Source organism: Hemitrygon akajei, chromosome 30, assembly GCF_048418815.1.
Source record: "Hemitrygon akajei chromosome 30, sHemAka1.3, whole genome shotgun sequence".
NCBI lineage: Eukaryota > Metazoa > Chordata > Chondrichthyes > Myliobatiformes > Dasyatidae > Hemitrygon > Hemitrygon akajei.
Window position 1 is genome coordinate 42942406 of NC_133153.1, and position 22022 is coordinate 42964427.

Sequence of the window (22022 nt, forward strand, 5' to 3'; positions counted from 1 at the left end):
AGACATGGCTACAAGCAGCAGGACCCCACAGGGGACTGTATTGGCTCCCTTCCCGTTTACCCTGTATGCGTCGAACTTCAGATACAACACTGAGTCATGTCATCTGCAGAAATTCACTGATGACTCAGCAAGAGTTGGGCATATAGGGGGAAGTCAGGAGGATGAATACATGGCTGTGGTGGAAAACTTTGTCAAATGGTGAAAGTTGAATCATCTGCAGTTCAACATCAGTAAGACAAAGCAGATGGTGATGGACTTTAGGAAGACTAAGCTGTATTGCACTATTGATGGTGAGGATGTGGATGTGGTGAGGATCCACAAGTACCTGGGGGTGCACCTGGGCAAACCCAAGCGGAGCACCAACACAGCTGCTCTGTACAAGAAGGGCCAGAGTTGTCTCTACGTCCTGAGGAGACTGAGGTCCTTTGGAGTGTATAGGCTTCTCCTTCACGGGTTCTACCAGACTTCTGTCACCAGTACAGTTTTCTATATTGTGGTGTGCTGGGGCAATGGCATCAGCACGGGTGATGCCATCAGGGTCAATAAACTGATTAGAAAGGCTGGCTCTGTTATAGGAGTCAAACTGGACACACCGCAGGCTGTGGTAGAACAAAAGACTCTACAGAAAATCCTGGCAATTCTGGACAATGTTTCTCACCCTCTGCATGCTTTTAGTAATAAACTAAGACAACTGTGCTGCTCTATGAGGTCATTCTTACCCTCGGCCATTAGGCTCTATAATGGGTCAAACTATAGCCAGGGAAGTGATGACTCCCCTCCTATTAGACTGTTTGAGGTAACTTATTTTTTATTCTTTATTACTTCTCTTATCTAATATTTGTATATCTGTGCACTTGTAATGCTACTGTGACACTGTAATTTCCTTTGGGGTAAATAAAGTATCTATCTGTTAGACCATGTGGGCTGACAATGTCGGGTGTTAAGGAATGAGGCAAATAAAACAAATGCTGCGTCTTGGGGAGTGTTAAGAGAGGAGCCATGAACAGCTCTCTCAAAAACAATATGGTTAGTGGTTATGATCTGCCTAATCAAAGGGTGAGGAGCTGGTCCTAAGCTCAAGTTGAGATTCTTTGTAATGATGTGGGTGATCAGTATCCATGAGTTCAGAGTTGGAATGGGGCAGGGATTTCAAGTGACAGGTGAACAGAACTTCAGAGACCCAGTCTCAGATTTAATGCAGGTGTTATCTAAAGTGATCACACAATCTATTTTGTCTCTTTGCTGCAAACTAGGATGCATTGTGAGCAGGAAATGGTTTATAGATTAAGTGAAGTGCAAGTAAGTCATTAAACCACCTGGTGGAGAAAATACTTGGATTCCCGGAGGCTGATGGGGGATGATAAAAGGTCAGATATTGTGGTGATGCTAAGGCAACAAAAGTGAAGGGGTGGGAGTGGGCAGAAGGAAATGTTGGAAGTGAGTGAAAGGTGGAACCAAATCAGAACTAGTCGACATGCTTGTTTATATTCTGTTTTTCATGAGTCCTGATGAAGGGTCTCGTCCCAAAACAACAACTGTTTATTCCCTTCCATAGATGCTGCCTGACCTGTTGAGTTCCTCTAGCATTTTGTGTGTGTTGTTTTAAATTTCCAACATTGACAGAAACTTTTGTGTTTAGGAAATCAAACCTTGTGTGTTTCAGTTTGGATGATTCAGCTTGTTAGAATGAAGGAACTGGATGCTGAAATCCTCAGGATTTTCCAAACAAGTGGATTCCAGATTATTGGAGTTTTAATATACTTTGCTCCCTCTTGCTGAAAATGTGTTGTATTACCTAATAAAGTAATCACATCCTAAGATCAAATTAAAAGCTTATAGATTTTATTGAAACTGCTTTACTTAAGGTCCACAGCAGAATATGAGATAATTTCATGGTGTTTAACCCCTGCTTTGACATTGAGCTGATCACATTTGATTTTCTGCAGGCAGTTTTAGAAAGTACTTGGCCATCGAGCAACAGAGGTGGATACTTTCTATGGATGAAGCTAAGGAATGTTGTACTTGGAACAGCTCAGTTCCGCAGAGTTTTGAAAAAGACTCCAACAAACCCACTACAGGCGCAGGTGCTGTCGGGTAAGACTGAGATTGACCTGGGAGTGAACACGGTGAAATTCAAAGAGCGTTGTATTGCTGAATTACCACATATTGGCAAATATACTTAAGAGAACACATTTTCCATTGAAAAATGGCTTTATGGACTTTTTTTTCATAATGCATTCAAGGGATATAGTGTCCCTGGCAAGGCCAGAACTAATTGATCATCCTAATTTCCCTCAGCTCAGTGGTCATGTCACTCAGTGTAGTAAGTTAGACTTCAACTATTGAAGCCATATCTTCAGATCATTTGTCTAAATTTGTGGGTGTTCAGTTTTTTGTTAATGGGAGAAATGTACTAATGGTGAGACCATCATTTAATAACTAACCCTATTTATCCTGGTAAATCTCCAGTGCACCCTCCAAGTGTGGTCTAATGGTGTTTATAGAGCTGCAATATTACTTTGAATTCGGTCCCCTGACTAATGAAGGCCAACCTACCATACACCACCTTAACCTTATTAACTTGCACAGTAACTTTAAGGAATCTGTGGTCGTGGACCCCAAGATCCCTCTGTTCCTCCACGCTGCTAAGAATTGTGCCATAAATCCACGTTCATGTGCATTTATGTTGGAAGTCATGCCAATGTTAGAATAACAGCAAGGTGGGCCGTTCGCTGCTACAAAGGCACTTTTTTGGTGCAGAGCTGTATGTCAGCTTAACCGTTTGGTGTAGGAATGTTTGATTCAACATTTTTTGCATAAATCAATCCACAATCAAGTATTTTCAGTTAACATAATTTCATTAGAAGTGTTTGTATATTTTTAGGAAATGCTGATTGCCAGTTTAGCTGGAGAAGAATAATTAAATTTACTGGCTTGAGTGAGCTGGGCTAATATTTCAGGGTGGTTCTGCAATTCCGTAATTCCATCCATCTGTGTTCTAGTTTTCTAAGTCCCTGAGCCCAATAACAGCTTCAAGTCACTTATTTCTCTCAGTAATATTACCATTGGTATTAACATCAGACACATAAGAACATAAGAAATAGGAACAGGAGTAGGCCATCTGGCCCATCGAGCCTGCTCCACCAGTCAATTAGATCATGGCTGATCTGACCATGGACTCATCTTCACCTAACTCCCTTTTCCCCAGAGACCTTAATTCCCCTATTATGCAAAAATCTTAAATGTATTTTCTGAGGTATCCTCCACTGCTTCATTGGGCAGAGAATTCCACAGATTCACCACTCTGGGAAAAGCAGTTCCTTCTCATCTGTCCTAAATCTACTCCTACGAATCTTGAGGTTGAGTAGTCCCCGAGTTCTAGTCTCACTTACATAAGATGGATTTGATTGGAATCAGAAATTTGGAATTTTGAGAAAGCCATTTGAGGTGATTCCTTTTAAACGGATTCTGTCACCCAACAAATTTAGAGACTGAATAAATGAACAATATGGGTCAAGACAATTACAGATTTGATTGGTCAGCTGGTATCTAATATTAGCTTGCATGCCAGTGGAGTCAATGCTCCAGTAACCCAGGAAAGGGATAAGGGTTCCGATTTCCAGATTGATCCCAATCTTGCAGTCCTTTATCTGGGATGGTGTGTGTGTGGATGTATAGAGAAAAAGAGAGAGGTGGGGGAATCAGACGCTGATGCCAACCCTACAGTTAAACAGTATGTTAACACTCAGTACTAGTGTAATCACTGGCTCAATAATGTTTGTTGGCCACTCTGATCCCTTTAGGATGGGAGGGAGAAAAATGAAATTGTCAGTTTGCAGTGACTTGTACTAATCTGTCTGTTCTCCAAGCAGATGGCAGTGATCTGGATGCTGTTAGCCACGGCAGCATGGATAGCTCTAATGAAACTAACACTGTGGAGCAGCCCCAGTTCAGCTCGGAGCAAATGAAAGTAGATTCCACTGATGATAGATCTAGTACAGGTACATCTTAAGGTGTCATCGATATCTGTTGACTCAAAACCTCTCTTTTGTTTTGTTCATTGCTTTTTGCTGCTCCCTCTGGTCTGTCTGCAATTATCTGCTTGTATCCATCTTACGTGGCTTTTAATTCCTGCTTCTCATGCATCTTACCCTTCCATGTAACTCTTTATGTTCATCTACCATCTGGCATACCCTTGTTTTACTGCTCTCTGCACACAGCCCGGCTTGGCTCTAGCTCCAGCTATGGGTATGGCAGTCAGGAGTCCTTGAATGAAAGGCTTCCTAGTCTTTCTCTTTGGATTTCCTCAGAACTGGTGGATGTCCACATGTTTTCAGGTAATTGTCTAACTTTTTGTCTCCTTTCTGGTTCTGCTTTGACTGACTTAGACTTTTTTCCTGATTGTTACAATTTTTAGCATTTTTCCAGATGTGTATAACATAAGGCATAGGAGCAGAATTAGGCCATTCAGCCCATCAAGTCTGTTCCACCATTCCATCATGGCTGATCCCGGATCCCACTCAACCCCATACACCTGTCCTCTTGCCATATCCTTTGATGCCCAGGCCTATCAGGAAATGATTCACTTCTGTCTTAAATATACCCACGGACTTTGCCTCCACTGCAGTCTGTGGCAGAGCATTCCACAGATTCACTACTCTGGCTAAAAAAATTCCTCCTTCCTCTGTTCTAAAACTTGCCCCTCAATTTTGAGGCTGTGCCTTCTAGTTCTGGATATCCCCACCATAGGAAGCATCCTTGCCATATCCATCTTATCTAGTCCTTTCAACATTCAGTAGATTTCAATGAGATTCCCCCCACATTCTTCTAAATTCCAATGACTACAGGCCCAAAGCTGCTCGACACGCCTCATATGTTAACCCTTTCATTCCCAGAATAATTCTCAAGATCCTCCTCTGGACTCTCCAATGACAACGCATCTTTTCTGAGACATGGGGCCCAAAACTGTTGACAATACTCCATGTGGCCTGACTAGTGTTTTATAAAGGCTCAGCATTATCTCCTTGCTTTTATATTCTATTCCCTTTGAAATAAATGTCAACGTTACATTTGCCACCTTTACCACAAACTCAACCTGTAAATTAACCTTCTGAGCGTCTTGCACGAGGACTCAAAGTCCCTCCATACCTCTGATGTTTGAACCCTCTCCCCTTTTGGATAATGGTCCGCACTATTGTTCCTTTTACAAGAATGCATTATCATACATTTTCCGGCACTGTATTTCATCTCTCACTTTTTTGCCCATGCTTCTAATTTGTCTAATCCTGCTGCAGCTGTATTGTTTCCTCAGCCCTACCTACCCCTCTACCAATCTCGTGTCATCCGCACATCTTGCCGCAAAGCCATCAATACTGTTATCCAAATCATTGACAAACAATGTGAAAAGTAGTGGTCCCAATACTGGCCCCTGAGGAACACCACTAATCACTGACAGCCAACCAGAAAAGGCCACTTTTATTCCAAGTTGCTGCCTCCCACCTGTCAGCCATTCCTCTATCTGTGCCAGTATCTTTCCTGTAATGCCATAGAATTTTATCTTGTTAAGCAACCTTGTGTGTGGCACCTTATCAAATGCCTTCTGAAAATCCAAGTATTTGACGTTCATAGACAAAATATTCTACAACATAGAAACAGGCCTATCGATGCCAACTATCAGTTCTGTCTATAATAAACCTACATGTCTGCATTAGTTCCTCTATCTCAGAGGTTCCCAAGCTGAGGTCCACAGATCCCTCAGTTAATGGTAGGAATCCATGGCATTAAAAAGGTTCAGAACCCCTTCTCATTCAAATACATTTCTTGGAACATCTGTTTCTACCACTTCTTTGATATTTCATTGCAGATACCAATCACTCTGCATGAAACATCTATCCACTAGGTCTCTTTTAAACCTTCTCCCTCTCACCCTGAACATGTACCCTCTAGTGTTAGAAATCATGACTCTCTGTATTGCCTTGTACACCTTTCTAGTGACTGGTTATTTACTCCCTATTTACTCCACCAGATTATACCACTTTTCATTATCTGTATTGACCCTCATCTGCTGATAATTTTCCCTTTTCTGCAAGTTTAGGGCTGTCCTCCTGTACTTTTCTTGTAATCGTTCTCAGTAAATATCAGCCCTGTTGTGTCTGTGCACAGCTACATATCAATTAAATAAAAGCACACATACGGTAGATGGATTTAATTGGTGTATTCACATTGCACAGAGAGCGAGAGAGAATGAGCACAATGTATGTGCAAAAACAACATTGCATAAAGCGGTATGTGTACGAAGCATTTAACTTCTCTTTCATAAACCCATATTCTAATAAACACAATAACAGTTCATAGCTAACTTCACCATTCTAAAGATTCAGTCGTTTGGGTGGCGCCCTGCTTCTTTCCGGATAGCGCCTCTGGACCTGTGGAGTGGCATCAGGTTTGCTCAGTGTCTTGTCTAAGACAGTTCTCAGTTTCTGGTGTCACGTTGCTGTCAGTGGCATCATTACTGAGAGGTAAGTCCAGTGACTGCAATGTGTCCATGGGTTGAGCATCCACATAACGTCTCCATGTCTGATCTCCAATATCCTCTGCCTTACATCAGTGGTCCAGTTCTTGTGGCTATCCTACTGGGTGTCAACTTGTCATCTTGGTAATCACACGCTAGGACTTCCTGTCCAATCTTGAAGCTCCTCGCTGATTCACTTGGCAACTGGTGGAACAGTTTCTTCTGCACTTACCTCTGGAGATCTCGTTTCAGGAGGTCTGTGCGAGATCTCAGATTCCTGTTCGTGAACAGCATTGCAGGTGTTCGATATGGCGTGACATGGTTAGAGTTCTGATACACAAAAAGGAAGTTGTCCATCCTGTACTTTAGAGAAATGTCCTCCTCAAAATTTCTATAGATGTACCCTGGAGAGCATTCTGACAGACTGCATCACTGTCTAGTATGGGGTGGTGGGGGAACTACTGGGCAGGACCGAAAGAAGCTGCAGAGGGTTGTAAATTTAGTCACCTTCCATCTTGGGTACCAGCCTATAAAGTACCCAGGGCATCTTCAAGGAGCGATATCGCAGAAAGGCAGCGTCCATTATTAAGGACCTCCAGCACCCAGGGCATGCCCTTTTCTCTCTGTTACCATCAGGCAGGACGTACAGAAGCCTGAAGGCACACACTCAGCGATTCAGGAACAGCTTATTCCCCTCTGCCATTAGATTCCTAAATGGACATTGAACCCATGAACACTACCTCACTGTTTAAATATATATTATTTCTGTTTTTGCACGATTTTTAATCTATTCAGTATATGTATACTATAATTAGGTTATTTATTATTTTTTTTCTTCTATATTATATATTGCATTGAATTGCTGCTGCTAAGTTAACAAATTCAACGACACATGCCGCTGATAATAAACCTGATTCTGATTCCTTGTCTGTTGCTTTAATGGATTTCTTGAATATCTGGATAAACCTTTCAGCTAACCTATTTGTTGCTGGGTGGTGAGGAGCTGACTTGAAATGTCTGATGCCATTTTTTTTCATGAATAGTCTGAATTCTTCTGACGTGCATTGTGGTCTGTTGTCACTCACAAATTGTTCTGATAAGCCATTTCTAGCACAGATCGTCTCAGAGCAGAAATAGTTTTTCCTGATGTGGTTGACTTCATTGGGACAAGCTCCAGCCATTTTGAATGAGCAGTCAGGAACATGGAATCCATGAATGGCCCAGCAAAGTCAATATGTACTCTTTGCCATGGTGAAGAAGGCCACTCCAATGGGTGTAATGGTGCCTGTGGGGTGTATTTTGAACTTTTTGGCATCCCGAACAGCTTTTGGTTGAGACTTCATTCCGTTTATCTATTCCCAGCCACCACACATAGTTCCAGGCAAGACTTTTCACCTTGACTGTACCCAGATGACCTTTGTGCAGATTCTCTAACATTCTGGTGTGCAATTTAGAGGAACTACACACGAGATCCACACATCAGCTTTCTTTGACATACAAACAGTTGGTCTCGCCTCACTGAGGACTACAGTGAGCTTCTGTGGTGATGTCATTGACTTTTGACAATGTTGGGTCATTCCTTATTTTTCTTTGTAATTCGGGATTTGTTACCAGCAACTGGTCCACAATGTGGTGTGGAACATTTCTGCTGGGTCACAGTTTGAAGACTTTTCTTTTTCATTTGTCAGCAGTGGAAGACATGACAAGTCATCAGTATTGCTGTGTTGTTTGGTACCCTTGAATTTTTATGTCATAAGTAGGCTCCTAGAAATAGTGCCCAATGTTGTAACCGGGTAGCCGTTATCACTGGAATTCCCTTCCTGGGATTGAAAATGGACGCAAGGGGTTGCTGACCTTTGTGTAAACTTTTGTCCTTAGAGGTAGTGGTGGAACTTCTTCATTCCCCAGGCTAAGAGCCTCTCGGTCAATCTGTGCATAGTCGCCTTCTGCACTCATCAATGATCTTGAAGCAAACACAATTGGTCTTTCAGATCCATCTTTCATAAGTGTGACAAAATGGCTCCAGTGCCATAGGGGGACGCATCATACACCAGTGTGATGGGTCATGATGGGTGAGCAGGTCTTCGGATGTTATTAGTCTCTTAGTTTCTTTGAAAGCTCTATTATATCTTTCTGACCATTCCCACTTTGCTCCTGTCTGCAACAGTGCATTCATTGGATGCAGCACTGTAGCAATGTTAGAGAGAAACTGGTGGTAGTAGTTTACAAGGCCCAAGTATGATCTGAATTATGATTTTTCCAGTTGGGCGCCTGTAGCACTGCTTCAGTCTTCTCTTGTGACCTATGTAAACCATGATTGTCAATGACATGTCCACAATATGAGATTTCATTCTTGAAAAAATTACTTTTCTCTCTCTTTGTGCATAGACCATACTCACTCAACCTGGTAAGCACTTTACCGAGGTTCTGGAGGTGCTCTTCATTATTTTCACCAGTCATAATGATGTCATCAATTTAACATTGTATTCCTGGGATATCTTGGAGCATTTGGTCCATTGCTCTTTGCCAAATTGCTGGAGCTGATCCAACGTCAAAGATGAGACGATTATACTGGAGCAGTCCCTTGTGAGTGTTGATTGTGAGGAACTTCCAGCTTGACTCCTCAATCTCCATTTACAGATAGACAAGTCAATCTTTGAAAACCTATGCCTGACCGCAAAAGATGTAAAAATGACTTCTGTTCATGGCAAGGAGTGCTGCATAGTATGCAGCACCAGTTTGATGCTCACTCGGAAATCCCACATATGTGAAAGGCCCCAGCCTTTCCTTTCCTTGATCACTGGGACAATGGGCGTCACCCAATCACTCCACTCATCCTTGGAGAGAATTCCAGACGCCTCCAAGCTCTGCAGTTCAGCATCCACTTTAGGACATAGTGCATAAGACACTGGACGCTCTTTAAGGAATCTTGATGTTGCTGCTTCATCCAGTTCAATTCTGGCCTTCATGCCATTGAGTTTACCAATCACCTTCTCATTAGCATTAAGCAGCTGTGCCAGTCTCTGGTTAGTGCCACCATTTGGCCTACCATTGCCTGTTGATGCCACACTGAGAGCTTTGTTTGAGTGCCAGTCTAGTTGAATGAACCATTTGCATCCGAAAAATGCTGGCCCTCCACTTCTCATTACATAAAGCTCTGTCTGCTGTGTTTGGCCTCCATATGTCACATTTGCTTTCAGTTTGCCTTTGGGAGACACTTTCACTCGTGTAAGCTTTTAGCATTGTTGAGGTCTTCTTTATTGGTATCTTAAAATAGTCTGTTGTAGTCAGCCTCTGAAATTATAGACAAGCTGACCCTGTATCCAGCCCCATTTTCAGTTTCACACCAGACGCATCTGTTGTGATCTGCTTCAGTTGTCCCATGCAGTTCTAGACATGACAGTTCACCTTCGTCAGACTCTGTTGTCTGATTCTGTCTTTCATTTGGTAACTTTATGCATTTGCTTAGTTTGTCTTTGAGATTTTTCACTTAATTGTGCTTTTTGTCTGCCTTGCACACTCTATGTGGCCTTGTCTGTGACTCTCTCTGCAGACTTTTTCTTTGAACCAACAGTCATTTGCATCATGGGAGGATTTGCCACATCGATAACATTTTTGGCTTTTTGCACCATTCAGGGACATTTTATGCATTTCACATTCTAATCCCCTTTTCTGTAGTTCTGCTGCATCCTTTGCTGCAGTCTCTAACGATATTACAATGGTCAATGCCCGTTTTAAGGTTAGGTCTGTTTCTGACAGTAGCCTCATTTGAGCGCTTTGACTATGCATGCCACATACGAGCTTGTCCCTTAATGCATCAGAAAGTCCATCTCTAAGTCACAGTACTGGGAATGTTTGAGCAGTTCTGCATTGTATTCAGAAAGGCTTTCAGCTTTTGAGTGGTTCCTTTTGTAAAATTGAAATCTGTCAGCTATTACCAGCGGTTTCAGGCTCAAGTGAATTTGTAAACTTGTAACAATTTCATCAAAATTCTTGCTTGTTGGCTTTTCAGGGGTTACTTGGTTGATGGTTGATAAGAGACTCGACATCCGAGGACTCATTAAGCTAAGAAACGTGGGGGCTTTCTTTTGGTCCTCCATGTTGTTCACATTACAATACAGTTCAACCCTCTCGATTTCTGACTCCCAGCCTTCATTAGTGCTATCAAGTTCATCAGCTTTCCCGACTGAAACCATTGTCATGGTATTATTTTCTCTTTAAGTTCTGTGATGGCCTTCTGGTGCTGTTTAAGTCTCTGTTTCATCCTGTAACTGTCAGTACAGTCGATGATATTTTCTGACATTCAGGTTCATACTCATCGCCAATTTGTTGTGTCTGTGCACAACTACATATATATTAAATAAAAGCATGCATGTGGGAGATGACTTTAACTAGTGTATTCACATTGCAGTGAGAGCAAGAGAGAGAGAGCAAAGCACATGTGTAGACAACAGTCAATGCGCATGAGCAGATAACAGATCAATATGTAGTGCTAAGGGGTAGGGTCATTGCTCTAAAAGAAGTAGATTCATACATTACAATCCCCACCACTGAATTTGCAATCATTCACATATTTAGAAATAGTTTTTAATTCCAGAGCCAGAATCATGAATGTAGTGTGAGCATCCGTAATCAACGCGCTCCCCATCGTTCACTGTGAATAACTACCCTATACACCATCTCTCTGTGTTCTGTTCTGAACCACCTACCACAAGCCATTCTGCTGCTGCTGCTGCTGCTGCTTTGGCATTTTTGAACCTTTGTCGTTAAGTCTGTTTTGGTTACCTTAACCAAACTGTTTAAAATGTAGGTAAATTATTTTGACAGCGTTTCTATTGTCTTTCTGTATTAATACCTCTTCAAACAATTTAGCTTGTCAATCAAGAGTACATTTATCTCTCTCCTTCAAAAATCCAAAATCACTTTAGGTTGTTTGCTTTAGCTGTTGCTGCACCTGAAGCAAGGTGTGCGTATGAATAACTTTCCAAATAAGCATTCAGTCAGACATTTCAACCTCACTCAAAGTATTTGTAACTCATCTTGGTTCATGCTTCATTGATCCTAAAAGCATTTTCCAAGTAAATATCTAAAAAGGTCCAAGTTGATACATCCTCTCAGTTATTGGCTTTCCTTCTGTTTGAAAGCTATGTTTGCCAGTAATAATCTGCATCTGTTTATTTGCGCTATGGCCAGGATCAGCCTGGAACTTAATGGTTAGCACAACACTTTACAGAGTGCCAGTTGTAAGATCTAGGTTCATCTTCCGATCCTATCTGTAAGGAAATTGTGCATTCTGCCCTTGACCGTGTGGGTTTCCTCCGGGTGCTCCGGTTTCCTTCCAAAGATGTGCGGGTTAGGTTAGTGAGTTGTGGGCATGCTCTGTTATCACCATCAGTGTGACGACATTTGCTCAGCACAATCCTAACTGATTTGATTTAACACAAAATGACATATTTCACTGTATGTTTCGAAGTATATGTAAAAACTCTTTAATGTGGTAAACCTGCAACTGTTTTCTCTTGGTATGGCTCACTTTCACTGTGTGAGTGAAGTGTATTTGGGGTTTACAATATCACAGCTGGTGATTGTGGTTACTGATCAAGTTCATTTATTGTCATTCAACCATAACACATACTGCAGACTGAAGCAGCAAACCACAGGACCAAGGTGATCATCTGAAGAGTAAATTCTTCTTTGGATTTCTGACGGTGTAAATTATTTGTCTAATAGTTGTATACCCCTCTTCCCTTTACATAAAAACAAACAAAAAGGAGCACGAGTCGGCCACTTGGCTTTCTGACCTGTTTTGTCATTCACTGTGACAGTGGCTGGTGATCTACCTCAGTGTCAATTTTTATACCATTCCCATAACCCTTAATGTCCAGGAATCTATCAATATTTGTTTCAAATAAATATAATGACACAACCAACACAGCCCTTGGTAGAGTATTCTGAAGTTTCATCATCTAGTGATTGTCCTTAATGGCCTGTGCCTGTCCTGAAACTGAGTCTCCTGGTTCTGTAACCCTCAGTGAGGGGAGACAGCTACCCTCAATCTAGTCAGTCAAGTACTTGGAGAATTTGTATGTTTCAAAGAGATCTCCTTTCATTCTGCTAAACCTTATTCAGTGTATTCCAGCTCACTTCATACAACACCCTGCAATTTCGTGAATGCTCTCCCTCTGTGACAAGTACATCCATGGGAAAGGAGATCAAAGCTGCACACAGTACTTCATATGCATTCTCAGCAACATTGCAAAGAAACTTCCTTATTCCTGTATTCAAGTCCTTGGGTATTAAAACCAGTGCAGCATTTGCCTTCCTAACAGCTTATTGCACCTTCAGTTTGGCCTTTAGTTGACAGGCATTTATGCATGTTACATGCAGCTAAGTGCATAACTCCACAATTTTGTGCATTGATATTTGTTAGACACAATCTCATCCACTCCCTCAGCTCATCCAAATATTCTTCAGACCCCTTTTATTCTCCACCAGCCAAATCATTGATATATGTAGATTGTGAGCAAGTACCCAATGCATCACAGACTATCATCGAGATAAAGAATGCTTTGTGCTATTCCGTTTCCTGACTGTCATCTCTCCTTCATCCTGTACATTCTGTGTTTCCTGCTGGATTCTCTCCTTCATCCCGTATATTGTCTGTTTCCTAACTCTTGTCTCTCCTTCATCCCGTACATTCTCTTGTTTCTTGCTGAATTCTCTCCTTCATCCTGTATATTGTCTGTTTCCTGACTGTCATCTCTCCTTCATCCTGTACATTCTGTGTTTCCTGCTGGATTCTCTCCTTCATCCCGTATATTGTCTGTTTCCTAACTCGTGTCTCTCCTTCATCCCGTACATTCTCTTGTTTCTTGCTGAATTCTCTCCTTCATCCTGTATATTGTCTGTTTACTGACTGTCATCTCTCCTTCATCCCATGTGTTGTCTGTTTCCTGACTGTCGTTCTTCCTTCATCCCGTGTGTTGTCTGTTTCCTGACTGTCGTTCTTCCTTCATCCCGTGTATTGTCTGTTTCCTGACTGTCGTTCTTCCTTCATCCCGTGTATTGTCTGTTTCCTGACTGTCATTCCTCCTTCATCCCATATATTGCACCCAATCCCATGTGTTCTAAATCTGCACGCTAACCTCAAATGTGGCCCTTCTCAAAAGCCACCACAGCCATAGGTTCTCTCTTACCTGTTCTACTAGTTTCATCTTCAAAAACTCACATCACTTTATTACTTATTCATAAATCCACTCAATCGGATTGATTTTTTCCAAGTGTCCTGTTATTCCATAGTATATAATAGTTTCTGGTATTTTGGGAGCTATTATAAAGGATGTTCTGATTCGTTGATAAAGGCAATAATCAGCACTGTAATGGTGTTTTATTATTGTCATTCTAAGGTGGACAGTCAGATCTAGGATACAACTCATTATCAAAGGATGAAGTGAGACGGAGTGAAGTGCCTTCAGCCCTTGGCTCAGAGCAGTCTGCTGTGTGTCAGCCAGTGGACAAGGATGACAAGAAAGAGAGCGACTCCAGTTCATGTACATCTCAACTCTTATTCCTTTGTAAAGCGTATCTCTGTGTATGGTTCACTTAGCATAAACTGGCTGGATTTGATGGAAAATTTGATCACATCACATGTTGGTGGAGATGTTTCTTTCTCTGTGCACTTGGCCATGCTTGAGTTATCCAGAATTAAGGTCTTGGTGTCTGGGAGGTATTGCTAGACTATGGGAAGGTAAATTGAAAAACTCTGGGAGTAATCATACCTGCAGTTGGGGATAGGGATGATTACTGATTCCTCAGCCCCTCAAATCTAGATCAGAAACAATCAACCATCTGGTTTGCAAAGTAAGTTTATATTTCACAAATTTGACTCCTGATGAAGGGTCTCAGCCTTGTTTATTCCTCTCTATAGATGCTGCCTGACCTTCTGAGTTCCTCCAGCATTTTATGCATGTGCTGTTTTTGTATTTCACTTCTGAGTACCTGAGCATCAAGGGAGTTGAGAGGGATTAGTCAAATAGCAAGTAAAAGATCAAACAGCTACCAAGTTAGTTGTAGTTGTTCCTGAATTCCTGAAAGTGAAAGAGTCAAATGACTGAATTTATTTGACATCTTAAACTATGGAATTGTAGTGCAAAAGCCTCAAAAGTGTAACCTAAAACACTAGATCAGATTTCAGCTTCTGGACCACTCCACTTTCCATTTGATTCGGATGATCTATTCTGGGTTCATTGTAGAAGCTAGTTTCCAATTTCTCAGACTACCTAAACAGCAACTTTACCCTGAATTGATAACCAAGGTCACGTTATTACTGATGTTTTATTTGATTAACTCAACATGTAACTAAATTATAAACCCAAGAAATTCTGTAGATGCTGGAAATCCAGGCCAACACACAAAGTGCTGGAGAAACTCAGCAGGTCAGGCAGCAACTATGGAGAGGAACATGAGCCCATATTTCAGGCCGAAACTTTTCATCAGGAATAGCTGATGAAGGTTCTTGGCTGAAAACATCAACTCTTTATTCCTTTCCATAGAAGATGCCTGATCTACTCTGTTCCTCCAGCACTTTGTGTGTGTCACTATACAGTGTTTTCAGATAAAATGTTTTTGTTAATTTGTACAATAATTATTTTTTTTGCATTACTTGCAGTATCTGAATGTGAAAGTGCAAAGGGCAGTGGAGATTGTCTGCCGCATTTGGAATTTCAAGGAAGCAGTAGCAAATTGAAATCAGTCTCCAGCATTGTGAAGATGAATTGCAACTTGGAGACTGCTCAGCCAAACCCTAACACCGAGGAAAACAATGGTGTGTAATCCTGGCATGTTTCATATCAGGAAGTTCCATTTAAAGATTATTGCAACTTTCAAAGCTTTTCACTAATGGAAATATTTAACTGTGCTTTAAAATCAAATGCATGGATATATTACATTTGTCTTCAAGGTAAATCCAGCCACAGCTATTCTCCAGCTTTTTCCATTAGCCCTCCAATTTTCTCCCTCAAGCGTCTATTTACTCTCGTTCTTAGCTCCCGAATTCTGTCAGCACGATTAAACCAAGGTTCTGCTTGTTTCATTGTGTGAACTTTCTGCAGCCTCTCACTTCGGTCCTTCACTAAGGCACCAGCGATGCAGTGCAGAATTCTAAAAACATGTCAACTGCCACAAAAACACTGTCTTCCCAACTATCTCTAATCCCTGATCACAATAGCTTGTTATAAGCATTCTGTTCCCCTTCCCCCTCCCAGGCTTACCGATGCAAGTGAAATTAAAGTTATCATCAAAGTATGTACATGTCACCAGATACTACTCTGTGATTCATTTTTGGCAGGCAGCTACAGGAAATAAAGAAGTACAAAAATATTTGAGAAACCATAAATAACAAAGACTACAAACAACCAATGTGCAAGGGAGAACCATGTGTATGGCTGAAAGATCCTGGGGTGCTGACGTCTTTATTCTGTCTGCATTGTCCAGGGTGATCCATTTAAAATGAGATGCACCTAGGGCACTGCTGCACTCCAAGCCTGGTCTGCTTGGACTGCTGTCTGTTTGTCCTTTATGCCTGCTTCTGACATCCACTTACACTGTGGAGTGACCCCACTGTGAAACATGCCCCCTGGGCAGATGCTGTGACAGGACACCAGATACTATGTATGAAATCTGGAGCTTGCACTCTTGCAACTGACAACACTTCCTGCCTCTGTAGTCACACGGGTTGTATTTTCTTATGAGTTTACATAGATTCAGCATGTCACCAAAAACTTCGACAAACTTCTATAGATGCACAGTGGAGAGTATATATCACAGCCTGGTATGGAAACATCAACCGTCTTGAACAGCAAACTCTACAGCAAGTGCTGGGTGCAGCCAAGGCCATCACAGGAAAAGCCCTCCCTACCATTGAGCACATTTGCATGGAGTCCTGCCGGAAGAAAGCAGCTTCCATTATCAAAGACCTCCACCATCCAGGCCATGCTCTCTTCTTATTACTACCATTGGGCAGGAGGTCCAGAAGCTGTAGGTCCCATACCAACAGGTTCAGGAATAGTTATTATTTTACAGTCATCAGGCTCCTGAACAAGAGTAGATAACTTCATTCACCACAACTCACTTTCAATAACTGTTTACAACTCATGCTCGGTTTTTTTAATTGCACAGTTTGTCTTTTGTACATTGGTGCTTGTCAATCTTTGTGTATAGTTTTTCATGAATTCTTTTGTATTTTTCTTTACTGTAACTACCTGCAAGAAACTTTACAGCACTTTTTGCTTTTATTTTTGAAAGCATTAAATGAAATGGACTGAAACACACTGCAGTATTTAACTGAATTTAAGATGTTTACTATTTGTTCACAGGTAATGTAGCAGACATGCTATTTATCAGCTCCTTCGATAAAGCCACTTATCCTGAACCCGGACTAGTGCAGAGCAACAGTTTACGCAAGCGGCACAAAAGTGCCGTGGAGCCTGGCCTACAGGAGCAAATGATGTGGGGAGGAAGGAACCGTAACCTCAGTGGCGACATTTACGCAGGGCTGATGGTGCACAGAGGGAGAGTGGCCAGTGACCCCCGGGAAATGGCAGAGAAGCTGGGCGCTGACGCCAAAATCCTATCAACCGCTTTACAATTGGCTACAAGGCCAAACACGTTACAGATTGGCAAACACGAGCATGTGCTCGAACAGGCAAGCTTAAGCCAAGAGAAAGAACTGAGTGATGAAGATACCCCGTTCGAATCGGATGAAACATCAGTTAATACAGAGGATAAAACAGACTCTCCTGCCATCTTTGATTTGGAAGATTTGGACAGTGAGCCTGATAATACAAAGTCTGATGGAAAACCACACCAGGACCTGAGGCAGCTGCCTAAGGAGTTGCAGAGGAGTCAAAGTGCAGCAGCAGGGGTCAAGCTGGCAGAAAGAAAGGGAGTTCAAAGAGGCTACGACCCCCTTTCTCTACTGGCTGCAGAAACTGATCAAGGGAAGGAGGACGATGAAGATGAAGACTATGACAAATGTGTCTTCACTCCTTCAGCCCGTCGGAACTTGGCTGAAGAAATAGAGATGTACATGGACTCCATGAACAGCCCCTTGTCTAGCCGCACGCCTAGCATGGATTTCTCAAAGCCAGAGGAAGAGAGCAGCGTATCAGTTAACATCAGAGCACTGCCTGCCATGAAAGGATCGAGGCGATGTAGCCTCCCATCAAGCTCGCCCAAATCAGCGGGGCTCTCTCGCTCCAGAACGTTTCAACCACAAACAAATGCCCGGCGAAGAGACAGACTTTGGTCCTCCCCATCGTATTCTCCAAGCAGCACCAGGAGAATAGGGGCTCAGGAGACTGGTAGAGCCCTGACCCTCATGTCACCACCTCCTTTTAAATTAGACTCTTTATTGCCACCCACCTTTGATGTGCTAAAACACAGCATGTTCTCAGCAGGGAAAGGAGTGGCAGAAAAGGCAAGCAAGTGGTACACCAAGTTAGCAACGTACGCTGTACCTATCAAAGAAAACGGCAAGGTAGGCAACTTCACAATGGTGGGTATTTTAAACAATGCATTTGAGTTTCCTTAAATAAATTGTAGAGTTCATTAAAAATCACCTCAGACAGATTGGCCCAGATGGTGTCTGTTATAAGTCTGATGTGTAGTGCAATCACTCAAATCAAGTATGATGTTCTCCCAAGGGTTTCTGTACAGGTAAGTCCTCCGGTGGCTGTAGAGGCCAATCTGGGATCCACATAATCTTGAGTAGTGTTGGCGAGAGTAAATGTGCCTGTGGTTAGTGTCTGGGTCTTTTGGTTGTTCAGTCTCTCCTTTCATAGCTGCTGCTTGTTCTCTTTGGCACAGTGGAGATCACTCTCATCAACCTCTTGAACAGGTTTCTTCCAGTGTATCTGTTGAGTGCAGTGTCTGCCCAGTTTTTCGATGTGTCAGGTGTAAACAGGGGTTTTGCAGATGCTGTTAATGTCTCAGACCATAATCTGCTTCTGGCATTGTTGGTCTTTTTAAAAGTTATGTTTTGTAACCACAAAACATAAAACTAATTGAAAGGAAAACGAGGGAGTCAGGAGATGTGAGTCTTAGTTTGTTTTTACTTTAAGCAAGTTGTGCACGTACAACATATGTGCTTAATACTTTTACAGATAACCCCCAATGCATTAAGCAAACAGCAAGGAGCATTTAATCAAACAATTTATTTACAATCTTATCCCAATATTATTGAATAATTAAGTACACAACACTCTTCCCTTCTTAGTTTCTCCATGGTGGTTGTTGGAGTTGACTCTGAGACTGCAGTAAGTGGTACTGACAGCTCTGGACACCTTTCTTGCCCTTTTCCTTGGTTTTTCCCTCTGGATCTACTTTGATCTTTGCTTCTCTCCCAGTCCCGTCGTCTTTCTCTCTCTCTGTCCTATTCTTGATCCCTTTTGCAATCATGCTGCCTTTCCTTATCCGTGGTTCTCTCCTGATCCCTAGTGTGGGTTCGCTCACAGTTCCAGTCGCACTCACACTCTCATTCCTGCTCTTTTTCTTCTTTCTAGTTTAAGCATCTTGATCTTGGGAAGGTGCGGCTTTGTATTGCTCTCTTTACGATCTGATCTCTCTTGGTTTCCTCATCCACATCCTGTGACAAATTCTTTGTTTTTGTACATTAGCTCCTTTCTTTTTGGCCTTCCATTCATCCAGCTAGGCTTTGGACTTTGCATCTACTTTTATAAGCAGCTTTTTGTCTCCCACTTGAAGTTCATGCAATAACCTTAATGCTCATGGAATAGATTCTGGTTCTTTATACTCACAAAAGCTGAATACTTGCAACTTTCCTAAAGCTCCCTGAACTCTCTGATTAATATATCAGAAGCTTTCTCAGATATGTTACCTACAAAACTATTATAGTCGGACCACAACTTTCACACTTCCTCTGAGCAGCATGGTCCTTTGGGCCAATATGCTTTCCAACCAGAGTCATAGGTTGGCAGCAACACCTGTTTACCCTCTGTTAGGCAACAGTTCATGGTGTTTAGCATGGAGACAGCTGTGGCATCATCCAGTACTTTTCTGAATTCGCTTTCAGATGGCTTCATTGCAAGGGATGTGGCATGCAATTGGTAGATGGATCTCCAATCAAGTTGTAGTCGTCCCAGCCTATCATGTCCCCACAATACTGGCCCTCCTGTTTTTACCACATACAAGCTCAATGTGGCTTGTACTTCATTGCCACGAATCTCATTCCCACAATAGTTATTTTTTCTACAGTATAAGTTCTTTCTTGGATATCTTCAGTATCTTTGAAGTGTAGTTCAAACTCATGTTGAGGAATGACTGAAATAGCTGAGGCAGTGTCCAATTCCATTTTAGTTAATTTGTCATTCACTTCTGGTGTAAGCCATATTGCTTGTCTACTAAGAACACACACACAATGCTGGAGGAACTCAGCAGGCTAGACAGCATCTAGGAAAAGAGTACTGTTGACATTTCGGCTTGAAACCCTTCGGCAATACTCTTTTCCTAGATGCTGCCAGGCCTGCTGAGTTCCTCCAGCATTTAGTGTGTGTTGCTCAGATTTCCAGCATCTGCAGATTTTCTCTTGTTTGCTTGTCTACTGTTAGTTTTCACATTGTAAATCTCAGGCTACACCGTTATCATTATCAGATTTTTCATCAATGACATGAAGATTATTGCTGTTTTTGAAACTGCAACTTGACCTTTTATCTTTCTCTTCCGTGTGTAGTCTCTTTGTATGTGACCTACTTAATTATGTTTTCTACAAGTTTCACCTTTACACCTGCATTGGTCTGGTGTATGTGAGCCCCTGCCACAGTGGTAACACCATTTGAACAGCCAGGCTGGTTTCTGATTAGACGTTGTAATTTTGTTTAATTTTGCTCACTTTCATTCCTGACCAAAGCTGAATTGCATTTCTGTTGTTTCCATTGATACAGCAATTTCAACTGTTTTAAATGTAAGTTATGCTTCAGTTAGGAGCCATTTTGGAATGCTTTCTTGTAAGATACCACAAACTAAATGATCTCTCATTAAGTCCATCACTGAACTGAGAATGCTCATACAACTTCTTCAGTTCAGCCATATACACCGAAATGGACTCTCCTTCCTTTACGTTGCATTTATGAAATCTAAAGCGGCTGCAAACAAAAGTGGTTTCAGTACTAAATCTTCCTCGGGCTCGTTTAAAACGTACTCATCACCACTGTTATGTTTGTAACTGCAAAACACAAAACTAATCAAAAAGAAAACAAAGGAGCTGAGAAATGAGAGTCTTAATTCGTTTTTACTTTAAGCGAGGTGTGCACGTATGTCTTTTACATACTTTTACAGGTAATCTGCAATGCATCATGTAAACAGCAAAGAATGCTTATTCAAACAATATATTTACAATATTACTCAAATATTACTGAAATATAAAATACACAGCAGTGTTCAGTCATTAAGAATGTGTGTGAAAATAAATAAACTTTTATTGTAGTATTCCATGGAGTTTAGTGATGCTGGGAGGTGGGGGAACTCAGCAAGTCAGTCAGCATTTCTGGAGAGACAAGCAGCTAACATCTCAACAAAAGACAATCTGTCAAATCTAAGAGAGCCCCTGTTCTGAAGAAGGATCTCAGTCTGAACAATTCTTGTTTCTCTTTCCACAGATACTACCTGACTTAAAGATTAAAGTTTAGCTTTATTTATCACATAGAAACATAGAAAACCTTCAGCCCACAATGCTGTGTCAAACATGTACTTACTTAGAAATTACCTAAGGTTACCCATAGCCCTCTATTTTTCTAAGCTCCATGTACCTATCCAGGAGTCTCTTAAAAGACCTTATTGTATCTGCCTCCACCACCATTGCTGGCAGTCCATTCCACGCACTCACTGCTCTCTGTGTTAATAAAAAAAAAATTTTTTTAAACTTACCCCTGACATCTCCTCTGTACCTACTTCTAAGCACCTTAAAACTACCCTCTCGTGTTAGCCATTTCAGCCCTGGGAAAAAGCCTCTGACTCTCCACATGATCAATGCCTCTCATCATCTTATACACTTCTATCAGGTCACCTCTTATCCTCCGCCGCTCCAAGGAGAAAAGGCTGAATTCACTCAACCTATTCTCATAAGGCATGCTCCCCAATCCAGGCAACATCCTTGTAAATCTCCTCTGTACCATTTCTATAGTTTCCACATCCTTCCTGTAGTGAGGCGACCGAAACTGAGCACAGTACTCCAAGTGGGGTCTGACCAGGGTCCTGTATAGCTGTGACATTACCTCTTGGCTCTTAAACTCAATCCCACGGTTGATGAAGGCCAATGCACTGTATACCTTCTTAGCCACAGAGTCAACCTGCGCAGCAGCTTTGAGTGTCCTATGGACTTGGACCCCAAGATCCCTCTGATCTTCCACACTGCCATGAGTCTTACTATTAATACTATATTCTGCCATCATATTTGACCTGCCAAAATGAACCACCTCACACTTATCTGGGTTGAACT

At 41.8% G+C, this 22022-nt stretch overlaps 1 protein-coding gene across 9 annotated transcripts in view; it reads left to right on the forward strand.

Moving 5' to 3' along the window:
• dennd4a (DENN/MADD domain containing 4A) overlaps positions 1 to 22022 on the forward strand; it is a 168414-nt gene that overhangs the window by 123630 nt on the left and 22762 nt on the right. For 5 of the 9 annotated variants that reach the window (XM_073032736.1, XM_073032739.1, XM_073032742.1 and 2 more), the window contains exons 18-23: positions 1947 to 2094; positions 3873 to 4001; positions 4221 to 4337; positions 13918 to 14061; positions 15180 to 15335; positions 16885 to 18047. In XM_073032736.1, the coding sequence (XP_072888837.1) occupies positions 1947 to 2094; positions 3873 to 4001; positions 4221 to 4337; positions 13918 to 14061; positions 15180 to 15335; positions 16885 to 18047 (1857 nt within the window). The remainder of the gene's footprint in view (positions 1 to 1946; positions 2095 to 3872; positions 4002 to 4220; positions 4338 to 13917; positions 14062 to 15179; positions 15336 to 16884; positions 18048 to 22022) is intronic. The other 4 variants (XM_073032740.1, XM_073032744.1, XM_073032741.1 and 1 more) reach the window with 3 other exon arrangements.